We start from the raw sequence: 15,132 nt of genomic DNA on the forward strand, positions 1-15,132 counted from the left end.
TGTAATATTAAATTTTTGTGTCAGTTCTGATGGAACTGATCTAAAATTACATTTTTAGATGATGAAATTTTCTGGATATATCAAATGACATCAGTTACCACAGAAGATGTCCCAACTGGATTACATTATCTATAGATTTCATTTTTTATTTATCCTTATTCCCTATTTATGCTTTCTTTGTTTCATGTACCACTTTTACAGAAAATGTTTTCATACTTGATAATACTGTATTTAAGAAAGTCCACAGTACCACAGCAGACCAATGTCAGGTCTCGATACACATTGACAGAAGGTTCTTTCTGAGATTCTTGACAAATGTAAACCCCACTGTTATGTAGAGGAGAACCTGTGGCCAAATCCACAACACCTGATTGATGGAAATACAGATGCCAAATAGAAATCTGATATATGTAAATATATGCAAATTACATATGTGATGTGCTAGTTCATATGTATTTTACAAGTATATATATATATATATATATATATATATATATATATATATATATATATATATATATATATATATATATATATATATATTTGTAAAATACATATGAATTATATATATACAATATAACACAATATATATATGTCATACATGTCAAAATATTTTATGATATGGTTAAAAAATGTAAACCTATGTTATGATTAAATGAATACAATTTTTGTTTAGTGTTTTCACTGTCTGTACTATTCCCTTGGGTATAAACAATAATGAAACTTGTATCATACATTTTAAACAGCAATATTTAATGATTGTTAATCATTGCTTATTGAAAAAAATGTGCATCTTATGTCCTGGTGATCTAAAGTAATGTTCTTGTGGTCTCTGTATGATAAAAATAACCAATGAAAATAACCAATAATTAACCAATGATCCTGGAAATGCTTAAGAAATGAACACAGCATGCAGAGTTTTAAACACTGGAAAGCCTGTGTTAAAAATAGAGACTGTTTAGAAAACTGATATCAGAGTTGTGAAATTTGTAAAAAAAAAAATAATAAATTTAAAAATAAAAAAAAATCTGTAAAAAATATCTCAATTATATTTTTTATTTTAAAAATGTAGCCTTGTTTGAACAGAAGGTACTTTAAAAAATGCACTAAATCTTTCTCTTTTTGTTCAGTGCTTTGCTGTGCATTGATGATAACACTGTACTGAAACTTAATCCATTTTTTTTTTAAAGAGCTTGTTTCAATTGCTCGTTATAACTTATAAAGTTAAACATGAAATTTTCTAAACATATATGCTTCTCATCATGAATCACCAATCTGTGTGCATATAGCGTATACTATCATGTTGGTCATATCAAAGTATTGTCAAAACGTCAGTGTATTATGGTATTTACTTTTACCGGAACCCCAGAGACAGACAGACCTGTGAAATATTGATCTGCTCTACGTTTTGGCTCGAGTAGATCAATATGTCTCACAGAAATACTAAAGCATTATCACAGCAGATCGATTTGTAGCTGCTTGCTCCTTTAATATGATTTTACTGGAGATGGGGATGTATTAATGCACTTCTGAATGTCCTCGGTGTAGTTCAGACCCTCCAACTGAAGCTGGATTTTCATCATGTTTATATGTCTCACCCGAATGTTGAGTGTTCTGACATTCATCCCCATGGAGCTGCCAATGAACCTGTCTATACTAGCAGAGGTGTTGTGATTTACAGGAAAACCTTACTGCGTTAGGCTGTGGTTGGCTGCTATTGGTTGGCTTCTATTTTTTTAGATTGAATATTGGTTTTTTAGGTGGACTAATGACATCACAATTATATAAAAGCTCTAATGACTTGCTTTTGTGTCCATACGTGTGTGAACAACATTGCAGTTTTGAAATGCTTTTATTGGGTGTTATTCTGCCTGTGTTATCTTTTTTAGGGTATTGCCTTTTATTCAGAGTGTAATGTAGCTGTTGAAGAATGCAAAAGGTCTGTGTACTACAGTAACAGTTTAACATTAAAATAATGTCTCTAAAATTATACTCTGTAAAAAATGCTGGGTTCTACACTATTCATGTTGTCTATATATATATATAAGTAGTTCGAACAAGCAGAAAAAAAAAATATTAAAGAAAAAAGTATCAGTGGTAGAGTAAAAGAGTTTTGGCTACCAGCTCTTAGAGTTGTTTACCACAAAAAAAAAAAAAAAAAAAAAAAATCTGGCATCTGTATCCGATTCAATACTATTTTTTTTTTTAAACAAACCATAGTTATGCTCAATAGTTTTGCTTAACTGTGAAAACTGAAAGTCATTTCTACTTCACTGTTACCACAAGCAACCACCATTGTTTAGAGCTGAGAAGAAGAAATACTAATGTGCTAGGAGTACATCTGCTTTTTGGGACAGTGAATAATAGTTCACCGAATGCAATTTTTCATATTTCATTAGTTTGAGTGATCAAAATATCTACTGTAAAAATACAACGTTGACTCAACTTAAAATTTTAAGGCAGCATGCTGAACAGCTTTTTTCAGTTGACTCAACTTTTAACCCAGACTCTAAAAATGCCTTTCTTACATGTTTCTAGTCAAAAAAAAAAAAAAAAAAAATCCTAAATCAATAAGCATTTTTTCTAAACAACAAAAACATATTGTCTTCTTTTAAGAAATAAATTGTAAATTTTTGAATGCTAAATCATCTTTATTCTATGAATTATGCTATAAAATATTTCAGATTCTCATTTAACATGTTTTCTTGTTTATCTTTTTTTACAATAAAGCCACAGTGAAGTGTAGGAGTGCAACGTGATTATGTTTGTTTGATTTTTTATTTTTTTTTAAAACCAACAATGCTGTGTAAACCATTTTTTTTAAAACAGTCATTCTTCAGTCATTAAATTAATTTAACAGTCATTATTTAAAACAGTAAAAATATGGTCAAACATTTGGTAGAGCAGACAGTTAAAAGAGCAAAATAATATGTCAATGGAGAAGGCAAATAAATAATATTATGTCAAAAGGAAAAAGAAGATTATTTATTTTATTTTAGTTTAGGAATGGTTTGATATTTAGACTACAAAAATACAACAAATCTAAGTTAGGGAAGTATTTTTTGCAGTGCAAGTGCTGTAGTTGACTCGCTTTAAGTTGAGTCAGCTTAAAAATGCTATTCGTTCATTTAGTTTTTTAACAGTATTTTCATAAAAACTGTAAAAGTCATGAAAGAAAAATGTGGTTAATCAAGTATGCACCATAGATTTAGTTGTGTTGTGTAACATAGTTGGAATAGGGTATATGCCGATTAACGCTAAAGGGCTTTGAATTAGTCCGTAACCTGGGTTAAGCGCTTCTGGTGAACTGTATGCCATTGCAAAATTGGTTCATTTAAGGTCTGTTTTCTTTAAAAACTACCGATCTCCACTGGCTGAGTGATATCCGATTTTAAGTGGGTCTCAACTTGTACAAGAAGCACTGCCTTAAATTACATTTTTCCTCGCCATGTCTTTAAAATCTGAACATTTATTTTACCCCAGTATATTCAACGGAGCTTCTGTGCTAGCCTGCCGATTCTGATGGGCCTGTGCAAGTAAACAGCTTTTTATCTCTTTCATGCTTGAGCAACTAAATGAATGCCAAAGTATATTTAACTGTTTGTATTGTAATTACGTTACAACATCGATGCTGTAAAAGGAGCCATATAAAATGGGAAAAGTTACATTAACTGTTTACCGGAAGTTTATTAGTATGGGAAGAAGCACTAGCTCTGCATAGACGCAATTGTATATATTACACTAGAAATATTCAAGAAGTATGAAAACAGCTCTTCAAGACTGTCCCTCTATGTATTTCATTACACATAACTTGTCAGCTCATCTGAGAGTCTGTGTGCTTGCTTATGTGTGAAATCTTCTGTAGTTGTCTCGTTGTTGTATATAAAGCCAGAACTGACAGTAAACAACATCTAATTGCTACTTCAATAGTAAATAAAGCATGCAAAACGTTAGTGAAAGTAAATGACTGTCAGCATGTGGTCTGTCATCATTCTCCTGCCGGTTGTCTTACCATTTCTGACACATTTCATTTCCTTTTGTCCAATGCAGTCAGCTCTTTACTAGCTAGGCAGGATGGGAAGCACGCGCTTGTGTGTGTGCGATTCAATGTTGATACATTGCATGTCAAGATATTGCCTGAGGTTGAGTGTGTAGGCATTGTGGAATAGCTGTAGATTTCCCACTAGAACAGAAATAATGGAAGTGTATGTGTGTGTTGTGTATAAATCATGGTTTGTCAGAGTGCATGTAAATATTTATATAAATGTGCCAATAAATCTGAGAAAATATATGTGTCTATATTTGTGTTTGTGAGAGTTGGATGAGTTACTGTATAGGGGAGATGCTATGCCTGGTTGGGTAGTTAGTTACAGTAGGCATAACAATACTCCCAATGTCGATATTTGAGGATTTGTATAAAGGAATGAAATAATTCTTTATATATAAAATATGAAAATGTATATAATAAAACTATGGTGTTATTGTTTTGTTAGGCTTAAGGACAGTTAAAAGGCCATGAACCCCCCCACCCCTGTTATTTGAAAAAAGTCAGTAAAGTGGGTGTGTCCAGCATTGTTTAGGTGGGAGTGTCGAGTGGCAAAAGAGGGAAGGGTTTGCATGAAAAGGGGAGTTTCATTACATGCACTACAGCTGATTTTAACACCGGCGAATACAAGCACAGATGCAGGGGAGATGAACAGCGATTCGGAGAGCAGCATTTACAGCAGATCTGAGAGCTGTGTGAAAATAGAGGATTTTTAGTCCATGATATTGTAGTGATTTTACTGTAAACTTAGTAACTAAAGCATGTTGACTAAGGTACTGTCTTCAAAAACTAAAAGAGTACTGCTGACATTACTAACCAACTTTGCCATCTGAATAAACATAAACAAAGAACACTCTTCACACACTTACCAAATCTATAGAGACAGGACAATCAACACCAACTGGAGCCACGTCTTTTTTAAAAGAAGACGAGTGGCAAAATCAGATTTCAACAGATTCAAAAAGCTCTTGGGTGAAAAATGTTCCTTACAAACATGTTTTGTTCAAGTGTGCAGACCACCATAATCCAACTGCTTGGGTCCACACGAAAGTTGAGCTCTCATCGCGGGAAATGGAAACATACTGTAACCTTTGTTGCGGCACGTTTATAAACAACAACACTGACGACCCATGTCAACTAACAATTATTCTTCTAATTGTTTGAATTGCGGTTAGCAACACAACATGGCGTCTTATTTTTTCTTTATTAAATATTTCGCAAATGATGTTTAACAGAGAAAGGCAATGTTTTACAGTATGTCTGATTATATGTTTTCTTCTGGAGAACTCTTATTTGTTTTATTTTGGCTAGAATAAGTTTTAAGAAGTTTTTACTTTTTAAAAATAATTTTAAGGTCAATATTATTAGCCACTTTAAGCTATACAGGGTGGGGGGGGGGTAATAATTCTGACTTTAACTGTATATGACTGTCAACATCTCAAAAAATGTGTCACTCATTCAATCATTTTCTTTTCGGCTTAGTCCCTTTATTAATCTGGGGTCGTCACAGTGGAGAGAACCGCCAGATTATCCAGCACATGTTTGATGCCCTTCCAGCTGCAACCCATCTCTGGGAAACAACCATACATACTCATTCACACTCATACACTACGGACAATTTAGCTTACCCAATTCACCTGTACTGCATCTTTAGACTGTGGGGGAAACAAGAGCACCCCGAGGAAACCCATGAAATGTAGAGAGAACATTCTAACTCCACACAGAAATGGCAAACTGACCCAGCCAAGGCTCGAACCGGCGACCTTCTTGCTGTGAGGCGACAGCACTACCTACTGCGCCACTGCGTTGCTCCAAAATATGTGTTTTGAGTGTAGAAATTTATATTAATTTGCCGTCTTCCCTTCAATATTAAATAACAGTATCTGCTGGCACATTCTGACCACAGGAGGTATATGCAGTTTGACAGGAAATGACATCATGTTGTGCTGTGTGGGAGTGGTGGTTAGGACACCCTTGCTGTTTTAATGAGCATTAGTGATGAGTTCATGATGGGTAATTATATTATGTGGCTTTTGGTTTGGGAGCATTTCTAAATTATATGACAGGAGAATGAGGTGAACCTCATTTAAATGTTCAAATTAATATCCTATACCACAACACAAACATATTGCTGTAAAATATCAAGCCCCAAAAGGTTTATTTACCTCAGTTGTGGGATAATTAAATCCATTCATCATTTTGCTAGTATTATTACTGAGCCCAATGTGATATAAAAGCTCAAGTGAGATTTTGAAGAAAAATGGCTAAAATGAAGCAGGGCAGAGAGAAAGTTGAAGATGTCTGTCACTAAAGTGGCATGATTTAGTGGAAATACATCACATAGAGCTCCCATTACACCTCACAACAAAAGTTCTTAAACAGATTTTCTGTGAAGCGCTTAAGCACATATACAAACACACACAACAGCCCACAAGCAAACACTTGCTCAAACACAGAACAAAACCAAACTTTGATGATAATATTGTTGGTTCATCTGTGTATATGTTTGTCGTGAACGTTTGTAAACGTGAACAAACCAAACACTGAAAATGTTATTCTGTGGTTATTCACACTCTGCTCTCTTTGTGTTTGTGTTTTAGTTGTTTGCCATTTGCCCTGCATGAATGGTGGAAAATGCAGCACTCGGGATAAGTGCCAGTGCCCGCCAAACTTTACTGGAAAATTCTGCCAAATGGCGAGTCCAAATGGTCACCAGGGGCAGCATACTGTTGTAAATGGGCAGAAGACACATGTCCACTCAACACACACGTTACCCCTCACTTATGGCACTGGACAAAACCAAGGTAAAGGATTGGATTTTATTTAACTAATGTTTAATTCTGGCTTGTGTTAGAAATACATGACTCTACATTAACACACACACACAAGCACATACAAAATCACTTACTGTATCTACACTGTAAAACAGAGAACAGTGAAAGTCATTAAAAAAAAAAGATCATTTAACTTATATTTTTAAAAGTTATTTTGACTCAGTGAAAAAGAGGTATGGTATCTCATAAAATGATTATATTAAGCAGAACTCTAATCGCATGAGTTATAAATGGATTTAACTTTAATGCTTGAAGCAATGCCAAACCATATGTGTAGCTTTATTGTTGTTTTGACCTAATTCATTTAAGTTAACATAACTTATTGGGTTTTACAGTGTATAGTTTTATTAAAAAAAAACCAAAAAAAGCATGTGATTTTATTTCGTTTTCAGATGAAGAGAAATTAAGTTCTGAGTTAAGTTTCTTGTTATTTTAAATATTTTATTATTACTCCCATTATTATTTAGGCAGCTTCAAAGTAACCCACACAAGAGCTGAGAAATAAAGCTCTTCCAAAATGCATTAAATCCATTGTTCGTTCATTCATTTTCTTGTCGGCTTAGTCGTTTTATTAATCTGGGGTCGCCAAAGCGAAATGAACAGCCAACTTATCCTCCACATTTTTATGCAGCGGATGCCCTTCCAGCTGCAACCCATCTCTGGGAAAATTAAATCCATTTATTCATCAAAATTCTAAACACAATACCCCATAATGACAATGTGAAAAAAGATTTTTTGAAATTTATTAAAAATGAAAGACCTGAAAAATCACATGTACACAAGTATTCACAGCCTTTGCTCAATACTTTGTTGATGCACGTTGCACAGCAATAACAGCCAACAATTACATTTGAATATGATGCCACAAGCTTGTCACCATGGGATTTTCCCCCATTCCTCTTTGCAGTACCTCTCAAGCTCTATTAGGTTGAATGGAAAGGCTGACGGCCATTTTCAGATCTCTCCAGAGATGTTCAATAGGATTTAGGTCTGGGCTCTGGCTGGGCCACTCATGGACATTTACAGAATTGTTGTAAAGCCAAAGCAAAATGAATGTTTTTTGCTAAGAAATAAAGGTTGAAAATAATGGATGGAGTGATGTCAAAAATGTGGAACAAAATTGGTCTTTTCTGTATATTTACTGTAGATTTGAGTAAAATGACTATACTTTTATTAAACAGCTTTACCTCTCAAATAATACACAGTTTATATCTGATAAATGAATGCAAGGGCTTTTATAAAATCATAAACTTGTGTTCTTTCTTTGCACATGGTTCACATTTGCCTTGATTTTTACCACTTGCAGTATGTTGTTTTAAACCTTTACTGTACTGAACCTTTACTGAACAGTCCTTAAAGCATAACTTTTCAACAGGTATGGTGAATGTCCATGTGAAACATCCTCCTGAAGCCTCGGTCCAGATTCATCAGGTGTCTCCAGTGGACAGTAATGGACAAGTGAAGAACACGCAGTCCAGCCATTCCTTCACCTACCACAGCAGCAGCCAGAGCATCCAGCATGGGCACACTCACAGTGGTGTCATTTACCCCAACCAGCAAACATACCTCCAATACCAGCCTGTCACATCCAAGAGCCAACTAGGACGCTGCTTCCAGGAGACTACCGGAATGCAGGTCAGAAGATTTTTATAAGTGTAACAGAGACCAGCTAGTAAGAGCAATGCGAGTAAACCGCACTCCCCCTCCTCAACAGGCTTACTAGCAAATGAAGCTTGATGCTGTCTATAGGGTTCACACAGGTTATGGACTTGCTGGAAAATCGTTGAATGATAAAAGATTTTTTTCAGACATTGAAAGTCAGGAAATTTGAATTTATTTTTGTCGTAGTAATGGAATAAAAGGGATTTTTGTTTGTAAAGTTTTTCAGTCACACTCTGCAATATGGTTTCAATAGTTAATGTATTTACTGACATGACTTAATTATAAAAAATACTTTTACAGCATTTATTAATCATATTTATTATTAATCATAGTAAACAGAGTTCAACATTTATGAATGCATTGATAACATCTATATTCATGCATTAATACATGCATATTAACTAAAACATTTGTTAATGCTCTGCGAGTTAACATGAACTAACAATGAATTACTTTATTTTTATTAACTATTGTTAACATACATAAAGAAGTACTGTAATAAATGTATTGTTCATTGGTTGTCCATGTTAGTAAATATATATATGACTTCACATTGAACACTTAAAGAACAGGGTGTTAAACAGTAAATGACAGAAAAGCTAAATGTAATGTTTGAAAAAGTGCTATTGAGCCATCAAATATGGAAGAGGTAGCATTTTAAGCCACACTAACAGTGAGAACCTCTGCTTTTTTTAAATTTAATTTTTTCCAAAATCAGAGGTAAATTATCCATTGTGGTCACTGTCGTTATTAAAGGCATACAAAATAATATTCAAGCAAAAACTATTTAATATAGTTATTAGTTTAACATATTATTTTAACGTTTTACTTTTATACAGTACATAAGCACAACAGCAGAGCATTTTACATGATGTCCATTTACATGATGTCATGGAAATTTAGCTTTATAGTAAGTGAAAGTCAAGGAGTTTGATATTAGGTTTAAAGTTCAAACCATGTTTCTTTAACAGACTTATTACCATGCCAAGGATGAGGAGGCTGATTTGATTCCTGTTCAGAATAATGTGAGGACAAGCGATGATGTTACAATGAATCTATAGGTCAGATTGGACTGAGGGTTAGAGAAAAAGCGACAGAGGATAGCTATTAGTATGACTTGTTAGAGTGATCTTACTCCCCTGGCCTCAAAAGGCAAACTAGTGAAGATTGCTGGAGGATAGAAGCTGCAGGAGACCATCATTCTATGTGGTAGAAGTAGAACCATTGGAATCATATTGGCTTTGTAATTCAACCTGGATAGAAAAAATGTTTAGTGGGGTGAGGGATGGAGGAGAGCTAGCTAAAGCATGTGAGCAAATATTACTTCCCTGTCCTCAAAATGTGCGATATCAATTGATGTTAAAGGGGTGGATGTGCATCCAGCATGTGCATTTAGATGGAACAGCGTTTACTAAACAGAGTTCACTGATGAGCTATGCAAATATCATTTTAAGTTTGATTTAATCAGTCAGTAATTACAAGATAATCGCAATTACCACAGAAATTACCACACATAATAATGTAGTTTTATTCTAAAATCAAAACCTCATAACTTCAGTTTTGTGTTTGAAATAAACCCGTATGTGAAATGATTCTGTAGTCATGTGTATTAGGCACAGTGAACTAGTGAAAGCAGTTAAATCTTGGATTTATTGAGTTTCATTTTGTTTCTATGCTCTTTGGTCTTTTTGTGATACTCTACCCTGACGAGATGTAAAGTATATGACAATCATAGCTTTGATCAATTACATTTTAAAATTTATTTCGACTTTTCGCTCTACTTCCAAATGCCACTTGGAGTGGTGGAAACAAAATCAGAAGGTTTATATTGGTGCCATGACCTGGATGGCAATGAGGTTTAGAAGGGTGAGTATAACGAAGATCAGCTGTCAGGAGTGCTTGGTTAACCTATGCATACTAGCAACTGGTGCTAGAGGCTATGATTTTTATTGTTCCTTTTAATACATCCACCTCCCATGCTGAAGACATCTGTTCAAATCCCTGTCAAGAAAGTGTGAGTAGAAGAAGGTGGGCTAGATGAGAAATGCTTATAAGTCAATTTAAAGGATTGATTATATAGTAAAACTTTGCCTCATTTTCAAACTACAACAAAATTCTGTCATTTACTCATCTGCATCTGTTTCTCCATCTGTTTTCTGTTTTGTCTTTAATATTTATATTTTATGTTTCATTAAAATATATATATCCTATGTAATTTGGTCCAAAAAATGAAGTCAATGGGCTTTAGTGTTATTGACGTTTACTTCTGTAACAAAACATTCTATAAAAATATATCTGTCTCTGTTGCTCTCACCACTGCTGTGAGTCTTTCACAATTTCTCTCTGTCTCTTGCTTTTAAAGTCTTTTAAACTAACTCAATTCCAGCTATCATTAGATGATCAAGAAGTAGAGCAAAAGACCAAATAAATAGTGAGATGAGACTCTCTCCAGAACATTGTGACACTCTAGGGAACATCTGTCTTTTGAATAGAGAACCGCAGATTAAATGGAACAGAATAATTCTCAAAAGAGTTTTGACTTAGTATCTGCCTCCAGCTTAAAAGAACATGCAATTGAATTCCACTACTATAGCTGATAGTCTATCAAGTTATTATCATCAAGTGCACCTCAGTCTTGTTTGTTTACTCTCTCTCTCTGTCTCATTGTAAAGTGCTGTGCCTATTTGTGCAACCATTTACACTTAATTTGTGACTTTGTCTTTTCATGTCAGCAGAGAGGAGAGTGTTATCAGGTTGTTTGAGTTGTGTCTCTTAGATTGTTGTTCAGTTCGGGCCTGGTTCAGCTGATTAGATTCAGTCCGGGGAGAGATATCAAGAGTGTTGATCAAAAAGAACTAGGATCAAGAGCTGTGTGTGAGCAGAATTATATATGTGTGGCTTGAATGGGCGAGATGAGTATCTCTGTCTCTTTCTTCATTTTATTCATTAGCTTCCTGCATTTCATTTGATTGTGTTTTATTTTGCAGTGTGGGAAAGCTCTGCCTGGACTATCTAAACAGGATGCCTGTTGTGGGACGGTGGGCACATCATGGGGATTCCACAAATGCCAAAAATGCCCCAAGAAACCATGTAAGCTGCTGTTGATGCACTCTCATGAACAAAATCTCCTGTCTCACTGTCACATGCAAAGACATCTGTCTCACTTAAGCGAACCATCATTGGTCTCACTATCAAAAACAACAATAGTGCAAAGAGAGCTGAAAAATTGTACTAAAGTAAAAGTATGAATACTTGCCAAAAATTAGAGTAGAAGTATTTGTTCTAAATAATACTCAAAGGTTTGAGTAAATATTAGCCTTTTTTAAAAGTGCACAAGAGTAATCAGAATTACACTGTGAAAATCATTCCATCTTATACCTTGAACATTAAAAAGGCTCCCACTTTATCTCCAGTGATCTTAAATGTACTAACGCTGAAATTAAAAATGTGCTTATTGTGTAAATATATGCTTTTACATTCAACTCATACTTGATTAAACACCCGTAGATAAGTACAGTACATCTGTAATTAACTGCTGTTATCACATTTGTTATTACGTCATTGAACATCCTTTACACCTTAACCCACACTAAAACCAACCCATACCACCAAAAGTGTTCCTAATGTTACTCATACCCCACCTCAGTAGCACCATCGAAGTTCTGCAAAATATTAGGAACACATTAAGTAAATTGTATTTATATTTTGATGCAAGTACATGATAAGTAAGTACACTTAATATCAAGTGGGACAGTGCTGTTTTCTTTTAAGGGTTTTTGTAATTGTAAGTCAAAGGGCACCTATGATGAAAGTCATCATTTGGAAGCTGTTTGGACAGAACTGTGTGTAGGTATAGTGCACCCACACTCATTTTGGGGTGATATAAAGACAATAAGTCTCTTTTAACTTTCCTGACGTTAAAATAGGATCCAAATCCCTCCCATTTTGAGGCCCACCACAACGTGACGTAGGAGTGAGGTTTCCCCGCCCACCAGTTTGATTGACAGCTGTGTATAAACATGTCTCTGTAGTATTGCATATAATCATATCAACAAGACAGGACATTTGCAAAGCAACTAGGATTAAACGATCTGTGATCATCAATCATTAAATGTAATTAGGAATGAGTTTTGTGCATGAACTTTGTAATGACATTGTGACTCATTGCAGAAAGGCTTGAATTAACAACAAATACATCAAATAATCATTAGGAAAGTTCTTCCTGTAGTATTTCCCACAAATGATACATGAGATCTGCTTTCTTCATGTCTGTCAATGTGCTATTTATCTGTCGCATCCAAGGCGGAGATTGAGGCACAGTCCGATAGGCGTGTGGAAATGGTTGGCAGGGAGAACTAGCATTAAAGGCACAGGCCACAAAAACAGCTACATTGTGTTCAGAGCAGTAAATTCCAATATTCTGAAAGGTATAATAAATAATCTGATGGTTGTTTTAAGTTTAAACTTTACAGACACATTCTGGAGACACAAAAGGCTCATCTTAAATCTTTAAAAAAAAAGGGTTAAAATAGGTGCCCTTAAAATGTGTTTGCTTAAAAACTTCAAAAGTTAATGTATTTACATGCAGAGCAAAAACAATCCAGCTTAGGTTAAGCACTTACAACCCTGATTAACAAGCTACGAGTGTCACTAACAAGCTATGAGTTCCAAAAGCAAAAACCCTCATTCTCAGACAAACATCGTGCTCACTTTCAAATTACAAACTTATGTTTCTTTTTTACATAGAAAAACATCTGCCTTGCTTCTTCAAAAAACAAATCTATCTCAATGTCACACAGGGCCTGTTTACACCTGGGCACCGTAATGACTCCTTTTACATTTGGCAACATGAATGTGTCTCCCCTAAATGGATATAAAGCTGATCTTCAAACGCACTACAGGATATGAAAATTTAACTACTTCTGGGTTACGTTGAGTAAAGCGTTAGATACATGCATTTATTTATTTTATTCTTATTATTACTTAAGCTGTAAATCTTATCTGGCATACAAATAAGTTCATATGTAGGCTAGGACAGACTCCTCGATTACTGGCATTACATGCTAAATGACACATCTATTTCATGCATGGCATCATTGAAAACTTAAAGGGTTTTTGGGAATAAATTTCGATCTGGGGATCAATCTTAATGCTGCCCTTTGATATTAATTTAACATTCTAATGTTATCATTTTCATGGTCAATAATAAAATTAAAAAAGTAAATGAAATGAATCCTGTCACTTAATGCATTTGCAATGTTTTATCTGATGGGCATATAGCCCATGAAAAGGGCTCTCTCACATGTTTATTTTTTCAGATCCTTAAGAAGAACATTTTTCATATTTTGGTTTAACAGCCAGAGGCATTTAGACCTGTCCAGTTTTGTCTGGAATGTGCCCCGGACCACCTCCTGAAGTAGTTAAAGCCATCAGATATACAGTATATACAGTTGAATTCTGAATTATTAACCCCCCTGAATTACTGTATAAGCCTATGTACATTATAGGCAGTTTAGGGTAATTAGGCAAATCATTGTATATCGATGGTTCGTTCTGTAGACTATCGGGAATAAAAAATAGCTGAAAGGGGCTAATAATTTTGACCTTAAAATTCTATTCTATTCTAAAATTTAAATTCTAGCCAAAATAAAACAAACAGGACTTTCACCAAAAGAAAAAAATATTATCAGACATACTGTGAAAATGACCTTGCTCTGTCACAGATAAAAAATAAATAAAAAAATAAATAAAAATATTCTAATAATTCTGACTTCAACTGTATATCAATCTCTAATGCATTTCAGAGGTAATTTACACCTGCTCATTTAACGATGTGAAAAAAAAAAACAGGTGACCAGATATAAACATACCTGCACAATATATAGCTTGCTTATGCAAATAAAATACCTGTCTCACTCACACAAAGACAAACATCTTATTTTTGTAAAACTAAAACATCCTCACCCTCATGAAAAAATGTCAGATTTGCTTTCTTCAACAAAGAACTTTGCTCACTCACACATTGAGGAAGATCTACATCACAAACACCCGTCTCACCCTAATACATGCTTAGTTTTCATAAATGTGTCGTATACCCAAACAACCTAAAAAAAATGCTTTAAGAAACTAGTTCGACAAATTTCTTTGGTTAAGTTGTATTCTTGACACTGCTTTAATGGATATCTATGGACAAAAGCTCAACCAGAAGTTACTTTCAGAGTCAAACATCTGCCTTTCTTTCACAAACAAAAATATGTCTCAACTTCACCTGGAATACCTCTCACCATCACATTCCAAACCATCTGTCTCACTCTCAAAGACATTCATCTACTTCACTTTTTAGAAACAAAGACACCTGTCTCTCCTTCATGTAGGCAATCATATGCCTCATTTTAATGAGCACAAACACCTGTATCACCCTCACAGTCATTCATTTCTCTCTCTCTCTCTCTCTCTCTCTCTCTCTCTCTCTCTCTCTCTCTCATTTTAACTTCTGTTTTAACTCCTTCTCAATAAAAAAACATCCGTCTTCCCCTCATTCACAAACCCAAACATATGTTTTACATTTTCACTTTGAGTCTCCTGATTTGA

General features: G+C 34.5%; 1 protein-coding gene across 7 annotated transcripts in view; it reads left to right on the top strand.

Moving 5' to 3' along the window:
- ltbp1 (latent transforming growth factor beta binding protein 1) overlaps positions 1-15,132 on the top strand; it is a 161,940-nt gene that overhangs the window by 75,040 nt on the left and 71,768 nt on the right. For all 7 annotated transcript variants that reach the window (XM_017351811.4, XM_017351812.4, XM_017351813.4 and 4 more), the window contains 3 exons: positions 6,646-6,849; positions 8,255-8,514; positions 11,529-11,631. In XM_017351811.4, coding sequence (XP_017207300.2) covers positions 6,646-6,849; positions 8,255-8,514; positions 11,529-11,631 — 567 coding nt within the window. The remainder of the gene's footprint in view (positions 1-6,645; positions 6,850-8,254; positions 8,515-11,528; positions 11,632-15,132) is intronic.

The sequence above is a fragment of the Danio rerio genome, chromosome 17 (genome assembly GCF_049306965.1).
Source record: "Danio rerio strain Tuebingen ecotype United States chromosome 17, GRCz12tu, whole genome shotgun sequence".
Lineage (NCBI taxonomy): Eukaryota > Metazoa > Chordata > Actinopteri > Cypriniformes > Danionidae > Danio > Danio rerio.